Raw genomic sequence first — 24183 nt, forward strand, 5'->3', positions numbered from 1 at the left:
TAAAAAGCTGGATATTCGAATATACATTTAAAAAAAAACAAATTCGTAACTAACTCAATTTTTTGAAATATTTAGTTTTACTTGTGAAATACTTAATTTTAATTTTAAAACTACTTGATTTAGTAAATGAAATACTCAGAATGTGTATTAAAAACTGGATATTCGAATATGCATTAAAAAAAAACAAATTTGCAACTAATTGAATTTTTGAAATACTTAGTTTTATTTGTGAAATACTTAATTTTAATTTTAAAATACTTAATTTAGTAAATGAAATACTCAGAATGTGTATTAAAAAGCTGGATATTCGAATATGCATTTAAATAAAACAAATTCGCAACTAATTGAATTTTTTGAAATACTTAGTTTTACTTGTGAAATACTTAATTTTAATTTTAAAATACTTGATTTAGTAAATGAAATACTCATAATGTGTATTAAAAAGTAGATATTCGAATATGTATTTAAAAAAAAATTCACAACTGATTGAATTTTTTGAAATACTTAGTTTTACTTGTGAAATACTTAATTTTAATTTTAAAATACTTGATTTAGTAAATGAAATACTCAGAATGTGTATTAAAAACTGGATATTCGAATATGCATTAAAAAAAACAAATTCGCAACTAATTGAATTTTTTGAAATACTTAGTTTTACTTGTGAAATAATTAATTTCAATTTTAAAATACTTGATTTTGTAAATGAAATACTCAGAATGTGTATTAAAAAACTGGATATTCGAATATGCATTAAAAAAAATAAATTCGCAACTAATTGAATTTTATCCAAGATGCATTTGGATGACATGTTCATTTTATTTAGATATTTTCTTTATTTTTTTAAAAAAAATTCGCAATTAAGCATTGAACTTTTTTAAGTATTTAGTTTTACTTGCGAAATAATTAATTTCAGTTTAAGGTAAATGAGATACTTGTAATGAGTATTAAAATACTGGATATTCGAATATGTAACATAAGTTCACCAAGTGTTCACGTTTCATCCAAGATGCATTTGGATGACATGTTCAAGAACTTTTCAGCAGCCACAAAGCTTTGAAAAAGAAAACAGGCTTAGCGCGAAGATTTGAAGATTTCTGGACAATGTTCTTCGAGATAATATCTCGTGATAGGAACAAGTAATTTAATCCGTGGATTTAAAATTTACAGATAAATATGAAGTCGGATATACTTCGATAGTCATAGTTCAGAAGGTCGAAAGCTAGTGGATTTAATAAAACGACATGCAATTCACCCTTGATAAATAATTAAAGAGATTTAATTACTTCACTGAGTTGAATTAGTTTGGCATAGTTTGAGAGGGCGTGTTCAATTGGATATGAAATCTCGTGGAAATCATAGATCATTGTCGAACGAATTAAGTAGATTAGCGAGGGGTAAATGAAATACTTAGAATGTTGTATTAAAATACTATATATTCTAATATGTAACGTAAGTTCACTAAATGCTCACATTTACTTCCAAGATGCATTTAGATGACATGTTCATTTCATTTTAAAATACTTGATTTAGTAAATGAAATACTCAGAATGTGTATTAAAAAACTGGATATTCGAATATGCATTTAAATAAAAAAAACAAATTCACAACTAATTGAATTTTTTGAAATACTTAGTTTTACTTGTGAAATACTTAATTTAAATTTTAAAATACTTGATTTAGTAAATGAAATACTCATAATGTGTATTAAAAACTGGATATTCGAATATGCATTTAAAAAAAAACAAATTCGCAACTAATTGAATTTTTTGAAATACTTAGTTTTACTTGTGAAATACTTAATTTTAATTTTAAAATACTTGATTTAGTAAATGAAATACTCATAATGTGTATTAAAAACTGGATATTCGAATATGCATTTAAAAAAAAAACAAATTCGCAACTAATTGAATTTTTTGAAATACTTAGTTTTACTTGTGAAATACTTAAATTTAATTTTAAAATACTTGATTTAGTAAATGCAATACTCAGAATGTGTATTAAAAACTTGATATTCGAATATGCATTTAAAAAAAAAACAAATTTGCAACTAATTGAATTTTTTAAAATATTTAGTTTTACTTGTGAAATAATTAATTTCAATTTTAAAATACTTGATTTTGTAAATGAAATACTCAGAATGTGTATTAAAAAACTGGATATTCGAATATGCATTTAAAAAAATTACAACTAATTGAATTTTTTAAAATACTTAGGTTTACTTATGAAATACTTAATTTTAATTTTAAAATATTTGATTTAGTAAATGAAATACTTAGAATGTTGTATTAAAATACTGGATATTCGAATATGTAACGTAATTTCATCAAATGCTCGCATTTTCTTCCAAGATGCATTTAAATGACATGTTCATTTCATTTTAAAATACTTGATTTGGTAAATGAGATACTCAGAATGTGTATTAAAATACTGGATAAGTACCTAATTTTAGTTTCAAAATACTTGATTTCATAAATGAGATACTTAAAATAGATAATAAAATACTGGATATTCGAATATGATTATGATGCAATTTCAATGCAAATGAAATTTTAACAAATATATTGCTCATCATTTCTCATGAAATAAAAATAACAATTTATTTCGGTATACAAATAAAGAACTTACTTTTACTCCGGGACAAGTATACTACTATATTTTTGTTAAAAGTAAGTGATATCTTCAAGGACACGTGATCGCCAACCTCAAAATTCAACGGCCTGTATCTCACTCAGCATAACTCTTCTGTCTCGACTGTGCTGTCTTCATCATCTCTCGAATATCAGCAACAACATCAGCTGTCTGTTGGACCAACTCTGGACCCAACATCTTTCTCTCACCAATCTCGTCCCAATATAAGGGTGATCTACATTTCCTACCATAAAGTGCTTCATATGGCGCCATGCCAATCGTCGCTTGATAGCTGTTATTGTACGTGAACTCAACAAGAGGAAATTTGGAATCCCAGCTACCAGGATAATCGATAGTACAAGCTCTGAGCATATCCTCTAAAATCTGAATAACTCTCTCTGATTGACCGTCGCTCTGGGGATGATATGCTGTACTGAATGCTAACGGTGTACCCAAGGCTCTGTGCAAACTCTTCCAAAACTCTGAAGTAAATGAAATACTCAGAATGCGAGCATTTGGTGAACTTACGTTGCATATTCGAATTTCCAGTATTTTAATACTCATTCTGAGTATCTCATCTAAGAAATCAAGTATTTTAAAATTGAAATTAGGTATTTCGCAAGTAAAACTAAGTACTTGAAAAAGTTCAATGCTTAGTTGCGAATTTGTTTTTTTAACAATAAAAAAAAATAATTAAATGAAATGAACATGTCATCCAAATGGATCTTGGATGGAAATACGAGCATTTGATGAATTTGCGTTGTATATTCGAATATCCAGTTTTTTTATACACATTCTGAGTATTTCATTTACTAAAAAAGTATTTTAAAATTTAAATTAAGTATTTCATAAGTAAAACTAAGTATTTCAAAAAATTCAATTAGTTGCGATTTTTTTAAATGATTATTCGAATATCCAGTTTTTAATACACATTATGAGTATTTCATTTACTAAATCAAGTATTTCAAAATTAAAATTAAGTATTTCACAAGTAAAACTAAGTATTTCAAAAAATTCAATTAGTTGCGAATTTGTTTTTTTAATGCATATTCGAATATCCAGTTTTTTAATACACATTCTGAGTATTTCATTTACAAAATCAAGTATTTTAAAATTGAAATTAATTATTTCACAAGTAAAACTAAGTATTTCAAAAAATTCAATTAGTTGCGAATTTTTTTTTTAATGCATATTCGAATATCCAGTTTTTAATACACATTATGAGTATTTCATTTACTAAATCAAGTATTTTAAAATTAAAGTTAAGTATTTCACGAGTAAAACTATGTATTTCAAAAAATTCAATTAGTTGCGAATTTTTTTTTTTTAAATGCATATTCGAATATCCAGTTTTTAATACACATTATGAGTATTTCATTTACTAAATCAAGTATTTTAAAATTAAAATTAAGTATTTCACAAGTAAAACTAAGTATTTCAAAAAATTCAATTAGTTGCGAATTTGTTTTTTTTTAAATGCATATTCGAATATCCAGTTTTTAATACACATTATGAGTATTTCATTTACTAAATCAAGTATTTTAAAATTTAAATTAAGTATTTCACAAGTAAAACTAAGTATTTCAAAAAATTCAATTAGTTGTGAATTTGTTTTTTTATTTAAATGCATATTCGAATATCCAGTTTTTTAATACACATTCTGAGTATTTCATTTACTAAATCAAGTATTTTAAAATGAAATGAACATGTCATCTAAATGCATCTTGGAAGTAAATGCGAGCATTTAGTGAACTTACGTTACATATTAGAATATATAGTATTTTAATACACATTCTAAGTATTTCATTTACCCCTCGCTAATCTACTTAATTCGTTCGACAATGATCTATGATTTCCACGAGATTTCATATCCAATTGAACACGCCCTCTCAAACTATGCCAAACTAATTCAACTCAGTGAAGTAATTAAATCTCTTTAATTATTTATCAAGGGTGAATTGCATGTCGTTTTATTAAATCCACTAGCTTTCGACCTACTGAACTATGACTATCGAAGTATATCCGACTTCATATTTATCTGTAAATTTTAAATCCACGGATTAAATTACTTGTTCCTATCACGAGATATTATCTCGAAGAACATTGTCCAGAAATCTTCAAATCTTCGCGCTAAGCCTTTTTTCTTTTTCAAAGCTTTGTGGCTGCTGAAAAGTTCTTGAACATGTCATCCAAATGCATCTTGGATGGAAACGTGAACACTTGGTGAACTTATGTTACATATTCGAATATCCAGTATTTTAATACTCATTACAAGTATCTCATTTACCTTAAACTGAAATTAATTATTTCGCAAGTAAAACTAAATACTTAAAAAAGTTCAATGCTTAATTGCGAATTTTTTTTAAAAAAATAAAGAAAATATCTAAATAAAATGAACATGTCATCCAAATGCATCTTGGATAAAATTCAATTAGTTGCGAATTTGTTTTTTTTAATGCATATTCGAATATCCAGTTTTTTAATACACATTCTGAGTATTTCATTTACAAAATCAAGTATTTTAAAATTGAAATTAATTATTTCACAAGTAAAACTAAGTATTTCAAAAAATTCAATTAGTTGCGAATTTGTTTTTTTTAATGCATATTCGAATATCCAGTTTTTAATACACATTCTGAGTATTTCATTTACTAAATCAAGTATTTTAAAATTAAAATTAAGTATTTCACAAGTAAAACTAAGTATTTCAAAAAATTCAATCAGTTGTGAATTTTTTTTTAAATACATATTCGAATATCTAGTTTTTAATACACATTATGAGTATTTCATTTACTAAATCAAGTATTTTAAAATTAAAATTAAGTATTTCACAAGTAAAACTAAGTATTTCAAAAAATTCAATTAGTTGCGAATTTGTGTTTTTTTAAATGCATATTCGAATATCCAGCTTTTTAATACACATTCTGAGTATTTCATTTACTAAATTAAGTATTTTAAAATTAAAATTAAGTATTTCACAAATAAAACTAAGTATTTCAAAAATTCAATTAGTTGCAAATTTGTTTTTTTTTAATGCATATTCGAATATCCAGTTTTTAATACACATTCTGAGTATTTCATTTACTCAATCAAGTAGTTTTAAAATTAAAATTAAGTATTTCACAAGTAAAACTAAATATTTCAAAAAATTGAGTTAGTTACGAATTTGTTTTTTTTTAAATGTATATTCGAATATCCAGCTTTTTAATACACATTATGAGTATTTTATTTACTAAATCAAGTATTTTAAAATTTAAATTAAGTATTTCATAAGTAAAACTAAGTATTTCAAAAAATTCAATTAGTTTAGAATTTTTTTTTAAATGCATATTCGAATATCCAGTTTTTTAATTCACATTCTTAGTATTTCATTTACTCAATCAAGTATTTTAAAATTAAAATTAAATATTTCACATGTAAAACTAAGTATTTCAAAAAATTCAATTAGTTGCGAATTTGTTTTTTTTAAATGCTTATTCGAATATCCAGCTTTTAAATACACATTCTGAGTATTTCATTTACTAAATTAAGTATTTAAATTTAAAATTAAGTATTTGACAAGTAAAACTAAGTATTTCAAAAAATTCAATTAGTTGCGAATTTATTTTTTTTAATGCATATTCGAATATCCAGTTTTTAATACACATTCTGAGTATTTTATTTACTAAATCAAGTAGTTTTAAAATTAAAATTAAGTATTTCACAAGTAAAACTAAATATTTCAAAAAATTCAGTTAGTTACGAATTTGTTTTTTTTTTTTTAAATACATATTTGAATATCCAGCTTTTTAATACACATTCTGAGTATTTCATTTACTAAATCAAGTATTTTAAAATTTAAATTAAGTATTTCAAAAAAAAAATTACGTATTTCAAAAAATTCAATTAGTTGCGAATTTTTTTTTTTTAAATGCATACTCTAATATCCAGTTTTTTAATACACATTCTGACTATTTCATTTACTAAATCAAGTATTTTAAAATTTAAATTAAGTATTTTACAAGTAAAACTAAGTATTTCAAAAAATTCAATTAGTTGCGAATTTTTTTTTTAAATGCTTATTCGAATATCCAGTTTTTAATAAATATTTTAAGTATTTCATTTAATGAATCAAGTATTTTAAAATTGAAATTAAGTATTTCATAAGTAAAACTAAGTATTTCAAAAAATTCAATTAGTTGTGAATTTGTTTTTTTTAATAAAAAATATTTAAATTAAATATACATGTCATCCAAATACATTGGGATTGATGAGTGGATATAGTAGATGTCCAACAAAAATAAGTATTTATATACTTTTTTATTAATTAAAAGAGTAAAAATGTAAAAATACATTAAATATGTAGTAAAACCTAAGTTGGTGTTTTGTCAGGTACTAAAATACAAAAAAAATCTGTTGGGTACTGAATCTTAAAGAAATCTTGGACAGATGTATTTTTCTACAAATTACCCTTATAAGGGTAATAATGAATTGGTCGACCAATTTTTTTCAAAAATTTCTTTATTTGAAACATATTTGGTGATTTATTTTTAAAAATAATTGGTATTTTTTATTTTTTAAGAAATGTATTTATTTATTTAAATAATAATAATAATATTCGGAAATTTTTGTGTTTAAAATTATTGAATATTTTTTTAAACAAATTATTTTTTCATTTAAGTATACGTGGGTTTAGTTTTTGAGTGAATCTCATGTAAGATCGTCTCACGGATCCTAATCTGTGAGACGGGTCAATCCTATCGATATTCACAACAAAAAGTAATATTCTTAGCATAAAAAGTAATAATTTTTCATGGATGACCAAATAAGAGATCTGTCTCATAAATACGACCTGTGAGACCGTCTCACACAAGTTTTTGTCTTAGTTTTTTTTTTTCACAAATAAAAATGTGTATGATGCTAATATTTTACAAATAAATAAATTATTGAAAAAAATTGGTTGATCGTTTATCATTTTAAAATGATTTATCTTTCAAATGACATGGACTCTCAAGTCTCATTTTTTTAAAATTAAAAATTTTGTCGGACGTTGCAGTTGATTTGCAGCGTCCACATTAATGGAGCACCACACACATTAATTTTGAAAATTTGGCTAATAAATGAATAATCTTTATTCAACTTTAATCGTGTATTTTAAATGTTGAGTTGAATCTGAGGGTTGGATTGACTTGTAATGTTGATTAGCATCCAAATGTCGAAACTGATCAAACATAACAAGACTAGATGAAACTATAATATCGACAGTGGAAGAAGCAGGAATTCGATTCTTCAATCGATTAAACTCGTCTTATTCTTCATCTATACAATCAAAAACTTGTCACCAATCTTTGGGCATGACCAAATTCTGGATGGTTGAAAAATAACACAGCCCAGAACGTATACCGATGTAACCATATACATGAGTGGAATAGTAACTCTAAGAGCATTCATTATATGTTAATTATAATTAGCTGGAGTCATTGACTATGGGTTGCATCCAAGGCCACTTCACCTCACAAAGATCGGATGGAGTGTTTCCCTCATTGTCTTTTATCTCTATATCACCACCATGCTTCACTAGTAACTCGGCAATGGCAGCTCTCTCACAGATAGCAGCATAGTGCAATGCAGTTTGACCTTCATTATCCTTCCAAAAACGGACATATGTTAGAAAATTTGGCCAACAGCTCTCATTTTCTTCGCGCTTAGGGTAATTTGAAGAGTTCAAGAAATCAGATAAGAGTGTAAAACAGTTGAAAGATGGCAAATTAATACTCATGAGCAAATCTTATAATTAGGCTCAAAAAAATTCAAATCCTCCGACTTATTTATGTCAGGGCGAAAAATCAATGGGGAGAGGTTTCCCATTTCAGAAGTTGAGATGCAAAAAGAAGTATCACAAGATAAACTATCATCTACCTTTGCATTCACATCAGCATTCTTGTTCAGAAGCAATGCTGTAATATTCATACGGCCTCGATCTACAGCCCAATGCAAGGGTGTGCGACCCTCTCCATCTACAATAATTTAAGAAATCTGTTTAAACTAGAGGCTCTTATTAGATCCAAATACATATATTTGACAGCAAAAAAAACTTTCATGACCATCCCAAAATTCAAGGCTGGCATATAATTATGACGAACCACTAATGCTGAACAGAAGTGCTAATTGATTCTGCTAATTTCTTTTCGACTTTCCAGAACATGTAGGACATACAAAGGACGTCGACATCTTATTATCGGTTTTAATATCTCATCTTTTTTTCTCTCCTGTTTAGAGATATCTGACAGCTGACTTATAGATAGTCACAACTGATCGGAACTTGACAGTGTTGCATTGTTATCGTAACCATAATTATGCCAAGAAAAAATAGTCGAGGATTTAGAGATTTAAAGTCTACCTACCTTTCAGATTCAATGGGACACCGTTATCCATGCACTTGATCAGATTCTCTTCATCTCCTTCTTGTGCAAACAAATGTATAGAATCCAATGCTCTTCAAGAAAAACCAGAGAGATTGAATTTAAATTCTTCTCTCCGGATCATTGCAAATGAAAGGCACCACTAATAAGATTGGTTTCATTGAATTATATTTCATGTTTTAGGTGCATTATATTCCTATTAAAAATAAACATGTCTGTCCATTTATAATTGATGAAAGGAATGCGAATTCACCTGTTAAGTTTATACGCAAGGTCAGCAGGAAGGATATGGATATAGGGTGCCCAAGAAAACAAGGAAATCAGAATCGTAATTTCAGATATACCACTTTTGAACTAAATATTGACCTCATTCAATTTGAAAGTCCATGGTAGTATCTTGTCCTGATGAGAGAACGTGGTTAAGGTCTCCATGAATTATTCTACGACTAAATATGCAGCATCTTATCTTATGCTTGCATATGGTGGGTTAAATATTCTAAGGAAAGAGACTGACATATGCAAATAGCAGACTCTTGTTGATGCTCACATGCAACCACATAGACGATAATGAGACTAAGCTTAACATGATGTGACATATTGTTAATGATCGTAAGCATATAAGATAAGTTCGGAATCTTTACATCTCGCTTCCAGGTTCTTCTTGATATACAAAGGTGCTAAACACAGGACCCATCGGTCCTTTGGACCCTGAAATAGAGACATCACTGCTCTCATTTTCTCTCTTCTTCTGCAACAAGTGACGGCCATAGTAACCGAAAAACAACAATGTTTGAGACGAGCGTATCAACAGATAAACTCGTTAAAAATAAAAAATGACTCTATTCTCACAGTTGAACCAGCAGCCCAAGAGGGATACAACCCCGTAACAATGTCGATGTACTTCTGCATTGCTTCTTCAGGAGGCATGGCACCCAACTTTTGCCAAGCTTGCCTAGCAGATGAAAAAATTTAGCCAAGAACAATCAAAAGGCATCCAGTTGCAAAAGCAGTACATTACGCGTGGAAATTCCATGACAGAGAAAAATGCAAATCGGCATTGATGGCGAAAAGTGAGAGTAAAACTCCTATAAACACCACAAAAAGATTCAATTTTTCTTTACCGCTAGTATCAAACAGCAATCAAAGTCCACAGGAAGTCATTAACTAGCACGAATAGAGAATAAACGTTGCATTATTTAAATGTCAATACCATTTGGCACGAGCGGTCATTTTCAGAGCGGAGGGCTGTGGAGCAGAACACGGTCCTTCGGTTGCAATCTTATACAACCCATAAAGCTGCAATTGCACCTGATTTGATGTCTTCACCGCCGCACGATCAGCTGCCTTCGCGGCCACAAATGCTGTAGCAGCACTGAAAGTTTCATCCAGCTCGGTGCTCTCTACTCCCTCCCAATCATCATCGGTATCACTGTGATCGTTGATCTCCGCTGCGATTCTATTAAACGATCGCACATCTTCATCAATCAACGGCTCATTTTCTCCCAGAACACCAGGTTCAGGTTCGGGTTCGGGTGTATGAGATCGAGTGATGCCGAGGTTCTCTTCACGAAACGCAAAGATCACAGAGAAGAGTTTCGCGAGGAGAAATGAGAAAACCACCCCGAAGAACACAGATTGAAGGTATTGTTGCCAGTCAGCCATTAAAAAACCAAAAAATAAGAATCCGAAGCAAAAAAATAAAAATTGAACCCTAAAATGAAGCAATGAGAGAGAAAGAGAAATGATGTATATGCTTCGTATGCGTTTATTCAGAGAACATTAATTAAAGCAAAAATCAGAAAGCCGGCAGTTGTGCTGACGGCGGAGGACCCGACAGCGCCGCCTTCGCCACCTGGATGAGTCACTGCTTTCGCGGCAATACCCCTGCTGTTGTCTTCGGTGCGGTTCTCTGCAGTCCAAATTCCAAATTAATCTCAAATTCCTTCGTAATCGTAAAAAAGTGGTGATGATAACACGATTTTTAGGGAGAGACGATTTTTAAAATCCCTAATAATTTGTTCAACCCCTAGTGGATCATAACGTTATCATTCCGAAAACCAACTCATTTATCATGTTTAACAAAATCTCATTTCAAACTTTTTTTTCTTTTAAATATATCAAACTAGTCCTTTATGTTTTAAGAAAGTTGCTCAAATCGATCCTTAAAGAATAAGTATTTTCAAAAAATATTCAAGATACACTTGATTCTATTTTATTAAAGATTATCATATCATGCTATAAAAATGATATCAGAGTCGTAATAAAATTATTCAAACATACACAATTATTATTACTATGTGATTAAATATTTGAGGAAGAGATTTTCAAAAAAAATTATATAACTGAACCTAAGTTCGAGATTAAATATTTACAAAACTTATTCCAATATTTTGTAATATTTACAAGAATATCTAACCAAGATTAGATATTAGGAGTAAAGATGAACAAATCAGAATCCTAAGGTAAATGAGTCGGTCTTACATGAGACCGTCTCACGGATCATAATCTGTGAGACGGGTCAAACCTACCCATATTCACAATAGAAAGTAATACTCTTAGCATAAAAAGTAATATTTTTTAATGGGTAACCCAAATAAGAGATCTGTCTCACAAATATGACCTGTGAGACTGTCTCACACAAGATTTTGTCAAGATAAATTTATAATTCAGAGTAATAAATTTCTAGAAAGTCTTGGATTCCTCTAAACTCTCCGAAGATCTTAGAGAGATCCAAAGACAGTACAAGAAAAACTTCTTGGAACAATAAATGATATTTAATAAAGAATCCAAAATATATAACAACAACTCAGTTCTAGTAAAACGATCTCGAAAAGAAGATTATCATCACTCTTGGGACTGAACCTTTATTACATCAAAGAGGGAAGGCCAAAGCGATACAAAAATATTTAACTGACGATGAGAAATTGATCTATCTCATCAAAGCTGTAAGGCCCGAGATGTTATCAATTTTATGAGACCCCGAAAAGAAAATATTATTGATGGCATTTTTGTAATTAAGTGGAAAAATACTTAATTTAAATTTGATGACAATTTTGTAATTAAGTGAAAAAATAATTGATTTAAATTTGATGGCAATTTCGTAATTATTGAGAGCCGAATTGCAAATAGTGAAAAATTGAGGGACTAAAGTGCAATTGTGACTTGAGTGGGACACTTGTCATGCATTTAATATATAAAAATCTCATTTCTCATTCAAAGGCAACAGCAAGAACGAAAGAAAGTTCAGAGAATTCTCAAATTTCTTCATTTGCTTAGAATTTGATTTTACCAGCTACAGTTATCAGAATTGTGATCTGAGTTCAGTTCTGTACTCCTATCGTTGACAGCTATAACTGGACGTAAGTTTTATTGAGTTTTGTTATCATTTGAAATTATGATATTGAAAGAATTGGATATGATCCATATATGTTGTTCTTGAGATATTAGACATCGTATAATCGAAACTGTATTGAAGAACAGATACCGTATGAAATTGTTATGATTTTTCAGATATTGGATTGAGATTATTCAGATTTATGAGATTATGGATTGTGCTGGCTATTGATTATGGTTTGTAATTGATATCTGTTGTTGTCTGAGTTGACGGGGTTACTGAGATTGTGCCGTTATGCCGTAATTTGAATTAAATCAAGATTAATCAAATTCAGTATTGAATCGAGAATGGAATATTGATATTATTATTCTCGATATGTCATTTCAGATTTACAGAGACAATCTTGAGTTCAGAACTGATATTGCTTCAGAACGAGACTACGAACGAAATGTATAAGTCAATGTGGTATTGGGAGATCGACTCGAGTAGGATATACTCGAGTTTCCCTAAATCACATACTTATTGTTATTATATGCATTGATTTGATTTGATATACTTGTTCTGTTGATTTATAGGAAGCATGTATTAGACGAGTATTAGACGAGTGATCTTGTGACAGAAGTGCCTGATAGTGGTGGGATCGCCCCGGGCACATTGTACGATGTCATAAGATACTGTATTGGCGATAGTGCCACATTCTGTGACGGATAGGTCAAGACACTGGATGTTTCGTTATATCGACGTGGATAGAATCGGAATTTCTTCTATTACTGTTGGTCGATATAGGAATACCAACATTTGGAAACCGGGATCCCTAGACTAGGATTGAGTCTAGTCTAAGCCGTGGAGTCACGGGTTTGATTACCAGTTTATATTGATGATGTTTCATATTTGATACGTATTTCTGATATTTATTTCATGCCTTCTGTATTGATTATATTATCGCATGTTTCGTTGATTTATACTGGGATTATGTTCTCACCGGAATTATCCGGATGTTGTCTTGTTTGTATGTGTACATGACAATAGGTGGGACAGGTTCAGGGTCGAGGAGATGGAGATAGATCGAGATTAGAGTGGAGACTACGGACCTGGATTAGAGATATGGTTTGGACACTTGACATTTAGCTGTTAAACCTTAGTTGAATAAATGTATGCGGTACATGACTTGTACTTTATTTTATACTGATATGTATAATAAATGATTTCCATTACGTTCCACATTTAAAAAAAAATTAGACCCTATTTATTATAATTGGTTAAATTGTCCCAATGGTGATTAAGAACCTGATTAGCGTCCGGGTCCCCACAAAAGCTGTCTCAGAAAAGTCAATAATCTGATAACAACTATAGAGAAGATTGGTTTCGATGATCTACAAGACTTTACAGAGTCTTTTGTAAATATTAAAGTTGTAGATCTGAAATAACACAAACGGAGGTGGTGAACAACCCTTAGTTAGTAGAATACAAGAATCAACAAGGTAAAATGTGGGATCCTATGACACAAACAATGAAGGACCCAGAAATGATTTCCAGGTTGGTGGAGAAGCAAACCCAACGGTAACCAGGTCAAAAAGAAGTAAAATTCATTTGCACCAAATACCCTATGAGAAATCTGTTTTGGAACCAATATATTCTTAAGGGGTTATGATATATTGGACTTCAAAAATAGAAAAGATCTTATAGATAATACATCGACTATGGGAATCGTAAAAATGAACACTTGAAACTTTTAGAAATGAGTCTTATGAGATCAATTAAAATTGCTTGAGACATGATTTCGGTAGAACAACAGAGTTAGTCCTAGCCGGAGAATCTCTTAGCGAGATATCAAGAATAATGGTTATTCTATTTAAAACACAATTTGTAAAGGTATATTATTTTAATAGTCAAGATACATAGAACTTAAAAAAAAAATGCTCTAAGCTCTGTATAGTCTTGATTTACAATTTGTAAGAGTATATTATTTTAATAGTCAAGATACATAGAATTAAAAAAAATGTTCAAGCTCTGTATAGTCTAGATTTACATGACAAATATTTACTAGATGAATACTTTATGTTAGAGAGAAATGCTACTGTGAGCATACGTCCTTGGAAATCCAGATACAATGGCTAGACGAGCCTATTTTCTTAAAGAAAAATTGGCAGAATGATGTCATATGACAACAATACAAAAGAATTACAAAATATTAAAGAGTATTAATAAACATACTCCTTTATGTTGTAAAAAAAATCATCTTCCAACGATAATTGGAAGTAAGTCACAAAGGCAAAAAAATGAAGAGCTTTAGATCTCATTCTTACACAATAAGTGAAATAAATAGAGATAGTTCTTGGAAACCAAAAATATTATGGCCTAGACAAAAATTCAGATATTATAAATCTAGGCAAATAAGTAGACCACCAAGAAGCAGGATGTCATCCCAAGCATATAACTAATCTTAAAGGGGCTGATCATCTACTATACTGTCGTTTGTTGACCCAGAATACACCTCTGGTGATGATTCAGAGGACGTCGTTTATGAGTTTCTTCCTAAGGAAAATACTGCTCATGTCCTCGCAAGCAGCTCAACCGACGAAGATGAAGAAATTTCCTCATCCACCGAAGAAAAAGAGGTTCCCAAGGAACCAAATTTCTTTGACGAGGAGGTTTTTTCCCTCCCTCGGTTTTTGGTCAATTTGAAAAAGGAAAGGGCTCCGCATCTTTGCCTACTACTGAAGAATCCGATGACGAACTGGATCCAGAGATGAAAATGGAATTTGCCGAAAACAGGCCTGACCAGACTAATATAGTTCCTCTTCCACCTCTGATGATGAGGAATTTGTTGTTGATGATTGATTATATTGCTGCTGAGAACAAGGATGTTGAGGGAAATGTTGTCGACACAGAAGACAACATCAATGAAGAAGATTATGACTTTTCCCTCGCATTCTCTCAGAATTTCTACTTAGAGAAGTCTGTAGCTCTTTGGCCTCTCTATACTAATATAAGACTTATTGACGAGAAGAATATTGATCCGGACGAGTACGAGACATATAATTTGGATGAATTCTTCAAAACTAGAGGATTTTTATCCATTGTTTCTGCGGTTGCTCTTTACTGTCACAAGCCCATCTTAGAGTTCTTCGCCAATCTCACGTCCAACATGAGTGATAAGAGATCTGCCAAGTTTGATAGAGATTTTGTTTGAGATCATGTCTTTCAGTTCAACCCCGACACCATCAATGCTCAATACAGCACTCCCGCCAAGGATGAAGAAGGGGCTTAGCCCCGACATTAATGAAGTTCTTGTTGTACTCACTAGAGGGTTGATAACACAATTACCTGGTCATCCAAGCCGTTTCTCCTCCACCAACCAAACTTCATTATACTAAGTGCTTCACAAAACAGCCGTGAGCAACTGGACATCATCAACCAATTCCACTGTGGCCACCTAGTCACAGGATTTTTGTGCTGTTTTCCATTGACACTAGCAGAATTTTAACTTTGGAAAGATGATTTTTAAGGCTGTGTTACAGTTTTTTGATGGAGGATTAAAGTCAACCAAGCTGTCTTTTCCTTTGCTTATCTATGGGATCCTGGAATCACAAAATTTCATTCGAGACATCGATGAACATTTGTCCATGGTGACGGAAGATTTGAAGATTTCCCCTGCCCTCTTTAAAGGAAATCGGAAGCTAGATCTTCCTTGGTCAGAATACAGTATTGCCCCATATGTTGGGAACACATATTCAACCTCTACCTATATCTAGCTTGCCCTTAATGTTTTACAAGTCAAGATTGACTTAGCACTTAAGCAAATCGTTTGAGCCAAAGGATTGATCATTCACTATGAAGCTCAAGTGGATCATTAAATGCTTTTATTTGATGTGGGTGTCCATCATAGAAAAAAAAAGGGAGATAGCAGTGCACAAACTTCAAAGGCTGAACTTTTTGGTACTCATGAATATACTGAAGAAAAATGAAATTGACCGTTGATATTTCATCATTTCTTATATTCTTAATCGTGATTAGTTTTGTTTATTATTATTTGAATAAGGTGTTAGTTTTCTCTTCTTCTTGTTTTTAATACTCTGATTAAATCTAATTGATAAATGTTTTTGTTAGAGTAGGTGCCCGTCGAGCCAAGTGTTGGCCGAGTGTTCACAATGAAACTCTATGTATAAGCAGTCTTTATTTTAATAATATTTGAAATTATTACTTTGGCAAATCTTTATCTGTATACCCATGCTAGCTGCATAGATAAAGCCCTTGAATATACAAATAGTAGAAAGAATATGAGATGCTCATATGATGAGTATCATGAAACTCATATTTGTAATACTGTATATTCTAAACGGTTCCTAGTCGATTCAGCCGCCACTAAGAAGGATATAGGCCGCTCGAGTTAGAGACTAGTATCTGCGATGTGAGTACCATGTTTCATTGGTAGGGGACATTGTGATGTCCGAACATGCAGATAGGTGCTCCTGGTAGAGTGCACTGAACAACCCTCCATAAAAGGACTTTCCAAGTGGTTCTCACTTATCGAGTGGAAAAGTCCTGGTTTATGGTTGTACAGAATTAGTCCTTATGACCCGGGACAACATTGAGACTCTATGTGCTAGAATTGCACTTTGACTTGTTTACCGACTCTCATGGGGTCATCAGGTGGCAAAGTTGGGTGTTCTGTCGAAACACATAGGAGTCGATGCATTGTAGTCGGGGATTCACCGCTTACCTTCGGGTATGGATATCCTATGTGTTATCATGTGTATGTCGATCGAAATCTCTGGCCAGAGTATGGTTGTAATTATGAAAGGTGTTTCATAGATTGCACCATCGATGCAACTACGACATGACACATAGTATCGATTCATTGACAACTCTCGATGAACCAATGGTTGTCGAATCGATCGGGATATATGAGTTGAAGGGACCGTACTGTACGCTAACCATAATTGAATGGTTCTTGCAGGCACTATCATGTGATACCTAGGGAATCACGTAAGCGATGCTGCTAGGCGTTTAACGTGATTGGTTGGGTACTATCAGACTTGAGTTCTGACGTTCTTACTATCAAGGAGTTGATAAGTAAGAATGGAGCAATTGGGGTATGCTCGAATAAGGACATGTTTAGTCCGAATCACATGGAGATGTGAACCCACGGCTAGTTGTATCAATGAACCATTGAGGGCCACACAAGTACTAGCTTTGTAAATCCCGATGAGAAGTAAAATAGTTCAATGTGTTGAACGGCTTATAAAGGAGTTTATAAGCGTAAGGAAAATTAGAAGTATGACTTCTATAAAGGAGAAAAATAGTTCAAAGTGTTGAACGGCTTATAAATGTGTTTATAAGTGTAAAGAAAAATAGAAGTATGACTTCTATGAGAGAAATATAAATTTTAATTTATGGAAGTGTTCCTAGATTAAAATTTGGCCAAGTGACTAATGTTTTTGAAAATTGTGATTTTCATAAACATTATTATGGACTAAATTAAATTAATTCAAGTGTTGAATTAATTAAACACTAGTGGGCCTAGTAGAGCCCAAATAATTAAATTAATTCAAGTGTTGGATTAATTAAATAATGTTGAGTCTTGTAGAGCTCAATTAAAATAATTATTTAAACTAGTGGGACTTGAGTAAATTCAAGTAATGTTTAATTAGTCTCAAATATGTTTGAGATAATTAAATTTAGTCCAAAGTTTTTAATTTGATTAAAAACTATATTATATGCATGCATGGGAGGTGAAGGGTTGGAGATTACTTTTTATTAAAATATTGGCATGGCATGCCACTTTATGGATCAACTTTTTGCAACCCCAAGAGAACTCATCCTCCCTCATTACACACATGCTATGGCCGAAACTTCCATCTAAATTCTCTCAAGTTTTTCCTCCATTTTTGTGTTCTTGAATTGTTTAAGAACACACACTTCTCTTTGAAAAATCCTCACATTTTTCTAGTGCAAATTGTGAGGGGATCTACCTAGTTGGTGGTGGGCCTAATTTGAAGGAAAGATTCAAGAAGAAAGGAGGAGAGCTTGTAGATTCATCTTCCATTCAAGAGCTTTGTTGTTCAACAACAAAGTTGAAGCCACAATCAACTTTTTAAAGTTGATAGGTACATTTCTTTAACATCCTATGTATGGTTTTGATTTTGTAAATATTACACAAGATTTATATATAATGGTGGCCGAAATTTTATGTCAAAAATTCGATTTTTGTGCTTCCGTTGCGCTTCCGGCCACCGTAACCGGTCCGCTTTCAAGTGGTATCCGAGCTAAAGTTACGGATTTTGTGTAATATTTACGTAATATTATGTTGAGATCGATTTCTAACCGCTTGAGATTTTTTGGTGCATAAAATACAAGGGCCGAATTTTAAAAACAAAAAAAAAAAAATTGTTTTTTCGGGCAGCCGAGGGGCTGCCCGAAGGGGGGCTGCCCGAAAGTTTCGGGCAGCCGAGGGGCAGCCCGAGGGGCTGCCCGAAAGTTGCTGTTTTTTAAATAAAAAAAAAATATTTTTTTTTGGTTGCCGGAATCCGGCGACGGAGCTCCGGCGACGGCGATGACGGCTAGGGTTTCCAAAAGTGTTTTGGTTAATCCAAGTGTCATGGGCCTTGAGATGTTGGGCCATTGGATGGCCAACATAATTTGTGAAATTTAAATGGGCCAAAGTATTTTTGGTGAAAAATGGTTTTTGGGCCCTTAAGTTTAAATTTACAATTGTTGCACATGTTTTCTCATAAAATAAATAATTGAAGTTGGACTTTAATTATTTATAGTAAATTGTGATTTACAAGAAATTCGATTATAAATAAATTAATTTGAAAGTAGACAAAGGTGTTTGTATACTTTGTTAATTTAATTTATAATTGTGGCGGTTAGTGATTGGATCAAGATATATAATATTGGATCAATTAATTATAGTGATAATTAATTGATGGTGTATGATATGTGATATTATGCATGAAGGATGATCAAAAGCCCAAGCCCAATTTGCTAGGTGTATGCTAGGATATTTGTGTTGTATGATTGTAATAATTATCAATTTAAAGTGGGCTTGGTTTATGGCCCGTTCCCACCCCCCATGAGATGTATCCCTATGTGCCATGGATATTTAATTGTAAATATTAGAATAGGTGAATATCAAGATTGGAAGATGGTGGCCTTGGTGATTATGAAGATCGAAGACATGTAATATTGGATGCTAATGTAATAATATAGTTGCATTGCATCCCGTGCATTTACCCTAGGATTGGACCTAGGCCCGTGTTTGGCTCACACGGGCCATTAGTGTTGGGGCAATTGATCATCCTTGTACTGTTTTCTATTTATAATATATGCATGATATGTTATAAATAATGAGTATGTGCGTTATTATTATGATAATAACAAAGTTGCATGAATCCGGCAAACATACGATCAAACATGGCGAGCTTTTAAAATAAAATTAATGATGAGACCTTTCAAAATTAAAAACCCTCATTTTGAATAAGATTCAAAATTAATATCAAGCCCGAAAAGGGGAATTATAAATTTGTTTATAATTTCCTTGTCTTCCATCGACAATGGGTGCATGATGAACGCTACCCGTACTCGGGGCTCGGCTCATATTATTGGGGGAGCCTCGAGTGCCGGAAAGCTGTGACATCCATTGACATGGTGATGTGAACTACGTGGAACTCCCATGATTTCGGCTCATATTATTGAGGGAACTCATGGCGACCGTCCATTAAGGTTCAACATCGATGGGTAAGGCTTGACACGTGAAGATGAACGACGTCATATTATTGGGTCCTAATCAAACGTGAGACAAAAGTTTACGTAGAGGGTTGCATTGTGATGCAATTGGAAACTACCTTTTAGGAATTGTGATTGGCTGATATTATTCGGGATCACAATTCGCTAATTGGACCTTACGTACCTACTGAGGAAAGGAGTTTCCCGTTTTCACTAGAGGGTAGTGAAAGATGTCAAAACAGTGGGAGCAAATATTTATGAAGTAAAAGTCCAAACTTCATATCTTACTAAATATTTAAAATAGTCATCAACATTTATCTGTTTTTACTTTTCAGTACAAATCAACAATGTCTTCGATGCGCAATTCGATATCTGTAATACTCGACAAACACATATTAACTGGACCTAATTACCTCACTTGGCTAAGAAATTTAAAAATAGTCTTGAATTCGGAAAGGGTAACATATACACTGACTCAGTCGCCCCCTGTTGAGGCTCCGACTGACTGCACTCCTGAGGAATTGCAGGCTTACAAGGAATGGTGTGACCATGACTTGATAGCCAGGTGTTATATGCTGACTTCTATGAACGATGAGCTACAGAGGCGTTTTGAGGGTGCAAAGAGTGCTGCTGACATTCATTTGCATCTCAAAGAGCTCTTTGGTGAGCAAACACGACCTCTAAGGCATGCTACCGTCAAGGAGCTGATCACTTTGCGCATGCGAGATAGGGCCTCGGTCCATGAGCATGGCCTAAAGGTGATCGGGCTCGTGGACAAGCTCGTTGGCATGGATTTGATCTTGCCTTCGGAGTTGACCACGGACGTGTTGCTGTTATCGCTGCCTAGCTCATTTGATCCTTTTGTGGTGAACTTTAACATGAACAAGATGGAACCGACCCTTGAGGAGTTGGTAAACATGCTTGTTACCTTTGAGTCCACTATCAAGAAAGAGAAGTCGGTTCTTTATATGGGTTCTTCATCTGGTACGAAGATTGATCCACATGGGAATGGAAAGAAGCGTTCTTTCCAACGTCCCGAGAAGAACGTGCCCTTGTTGAGGCAATCTCCGAATCCCGTTGTGGCAGTCAGACCAGTTAAGGCTGACAAGACTGGTGATGTTTGTCATCACTGCAAGAAGCCTGGACATTGGAGGCGAAATTGCAAAGAATATCTTGCCCAGAAGTGTTCTGGAAACGGTATGTTCTAAATTTAAGTAAACATTTTAATTAACTCTACTTCTTGGGTATTAGATACCGGTTGTGACTCACATCTCTGTAATGGGTTACAGGTGATGGGAAGAAGTAGGAAGCTTAAGGAAGGTGTGACCTTCTTGAGGATGGGCAATGGAGCAAGAGTTGCTGCCAAGACCTTAAGAGATGTTTACTTATTGTTGAACAATAGTTTTAAGTTAATTAAGAGATGTTTGTTTGTACCTTTTTGATGAAAAACATTATTTCCATTTCTATTGTGATAAAGATGGATATTCTTGTTTATTTAGCAAAGGTGTTTGCAACATTTACAAGAATGAATGTTTAATTGGTACTTGAGAACTTGAAAACGATCTCTATAACTTAAAATTAAAAGATATTCCATTAAATGTCCATTCAAAGGCAGACACCATATGAGATATGGATGGGTAAGCCTCCCAAATATTCTTATCTTAGAATATGGGGAGCCCTGCTTATGTGAAGCAGGTAGTGGGAGATAAATTGGATTGTTGATCCATTTTATGTTACTTTGTGGGATATCCAAGGAATTAAGTTGGATATCATTTCTATCATCCCCAAGAAACAAAAGTGTTTGTTTCTAGGAATGCAACCTTTTTGGGAAAAGGATTTTCTATTGGATAGAAAAAGGGAGATGATAGAACTCGAAGAGGTTCGAGAGAAACCCACAATTATGGAACCCACACCCGATGAGCCAAGAGAGGAGATACAAGCTCCTAAAAGATCCGAGAGACTCTCGAGACCACCTATGAGGTATGGTCAGCTTCTTGAAGAGGGCCATGATGAGCCTAACCATGGATGTGATCCAAGGACCTTCAAGGAAGCGTTATCGGATGCCGATTCATCCAAGTGGCTTGAAGCAATGGAATCTGAGATGAATTCCATGCATTCGAACCAAGTGTAGGATCTTGTGGATCCACCTGAGGGAACTGTTCCCATAGGGACTTGGGGCGGATGGGAAGGTATTGACTTTCAAGGCGCGATTGGTGGCAAAAGGATGTACTCAAAGACAAGGAGTTGACTTTGAGGAAACCTTTTCCCAGTCGTAATGTTCAAGTCCATAAGGATTTTGCTAGCCATAGCTGCATGGTATGACTATGAGATATGGCAGATGGATGTTAAGACAGTCTTTCTGTAGTGACCCGTTCCAGAATCACCTACTAGTTGAGAACTAAGCATGCAATTAACCTAATTAACCATAATCAGAGATAACAGCGGAAAGGTCAACAAAATAATGGTTATACAACCCAATCGAAGTCTAGAATAACTCAAAATAGAATATCCAATACAACCATATCAAAACAAAACAATACCGATAAACTAAACCAACCAGCTACTCAACGTCCTCCTCCTGCTCCTCCTGAGCTGTCCAACCTGAGGCCTGCCCCGTGGGAATGGGGTGTCCAAGAATAAACAAAACCGAGGACGTGAGCGATAAGAACGCCCAGCACAAAAGTATGAGTATACAGACCTATATGAAATGCACATGCTATGATCATGATACCGGGGTAGTCAAGAAACAGGAGTCACAAAGGAAAGGATCTCAACAATGCTCAGTCTAGAGGCGCCAAGTGGATAGTGCCGCGCGGTACACCTCTGGGTCACTGCATCCACTACAAGACGGACGTGGACCTAAAATGTCCCGGACCACCGAAGCCCTCCCGACCCGTCGGCCACTGTGTACTCTCGGTGTCCATGCGTCCACAATACAGGGCTGAGCGGCCCCAAGATATAGCTTATCTCGAAAGAGATACAGCTTAACAGTAAAGGCTATCTCAAAGGAGAATACGGCTCAACGTGAAATGCAACGTGCAGTAATAAACGTGACATAATAGCATGCATCAAATGACATATATCAATGCACCACATAATCATGCAACACATATATGAATGTATACTCAACCAGGATATCTCGGATAGTACTTTCGTACCTCTATCACAGCAATCCTAATCCACTGGAACAACCAGACAACAGGTCTAATCCAAGCCTATTCATCAAGTGAAAACCATCACTAAACTTATCTACCAGACTTAACTAGATCATCCTGAGATAAATACTGATAAAATTCCAAACCTTCGTCCGTCGCTAGCCCGCTGATGCCGCTAGCTCCCAACTAGAGCACAGCTCTGCTACAAGACCAGCAGCTCCCCGCTAGTGCCCAAATCTCGGAACAAGACTAGAACCTGTCAGAAACGACTGAAATGCTATGGAACTCTCTGAATTGGCGAGTCAAAATGAGGAAATCCGACCACTATTTATAGGCCATGTTCGGATCCTCCGAACATCACTTCGGAACGTCCGAACGCTACGTGTCCATTGGCTCTTGACAGCTCATGTTCGGATCCACCGAACATACACTTCGGACCGTCCGAACCTGCACGTGTCCAGCTGCTCTTGACACCTCATGGTCGGATCCACCGAACTCCATTCGGACCTTCCGAACTCTTCGATGCTTCCGAACCATCTTCAGACCTTCCGATCATGACCACGGTCAAAATTACACATTAAACCTTCTTAATCACCAATAATCCGTTAATTACCCAATTTGGAATTCGGGCTACTACATTCTCCCCCTCTTAAAAAGATTTCGTCCTCGAAATCAAACTTAGAGGATGAACAAAACGAAATAACAACAACATTGTTATTACATCTCAATTGTTTGTTAAACACAACTGATATTTGGATTACAATGGAGACACATACATACATCCATAGTACAACTACAGTACTACTCAAAAGAGCTCTGGATGCTCTGAACGCATACGATTATCTAACCGGAGGAAAACCAGGAATCTCATCTGCAGCCTGATCCTGGTTCAGCGCAAAAACCTGACCTTGGGCACGAGGTCGAAGATTCGAAC

At 33.4% G+C, this 24183-nt stretch overlaps 1 protein-coding gene across 1 annotated transcript; it reads right to left on the reverse strand.

Annotated features, from left to right (window-relative positions):
- Positions 1-7900: 7900 nt before the first annotated feature.
- LOC140840965 (acyl-CoA-binding domain-containing protein 1-like) lies at positions 7901-11008 on the reverse strand. Its single transcript, XM_073208099.1, has 6 exons — positions 10240-11008; positions 9879-9981; positions 9671-9777; positions 9012-9103; positions 8527-8624; positions 7901-8254 (listed from the first exon to the last, which is right to left on the reverse strand). Exons 1-6 carry the CDS (start codon positions 10689-10691, stop codon positions 8075-8077), a joined length of 1032 nt encoding a protein of 343 aa, XP_073064200.1. The 5' UTR covers positions 10692-11008; the 3' UTR covers positions 7901-8074.
- Positions 11009-24183: the final 13175 nt, after the last annotated feature.

The sequence above is a fragment of the Primulina eburnea genome, chromosome 9, assembly GCF_022965805.1.
Source record: "Primulina eburnea isolate SZY01 chromosome 9, ASM2296580v1, whole genome shotgun sequence".
Classification (NCBI taxonomy): Eukaryota; Viridiplantae; Streptophyta; class Magnoliopsida; order Lamiales; family Gesneriaceae; genus Primulina; species Primulina eburnea.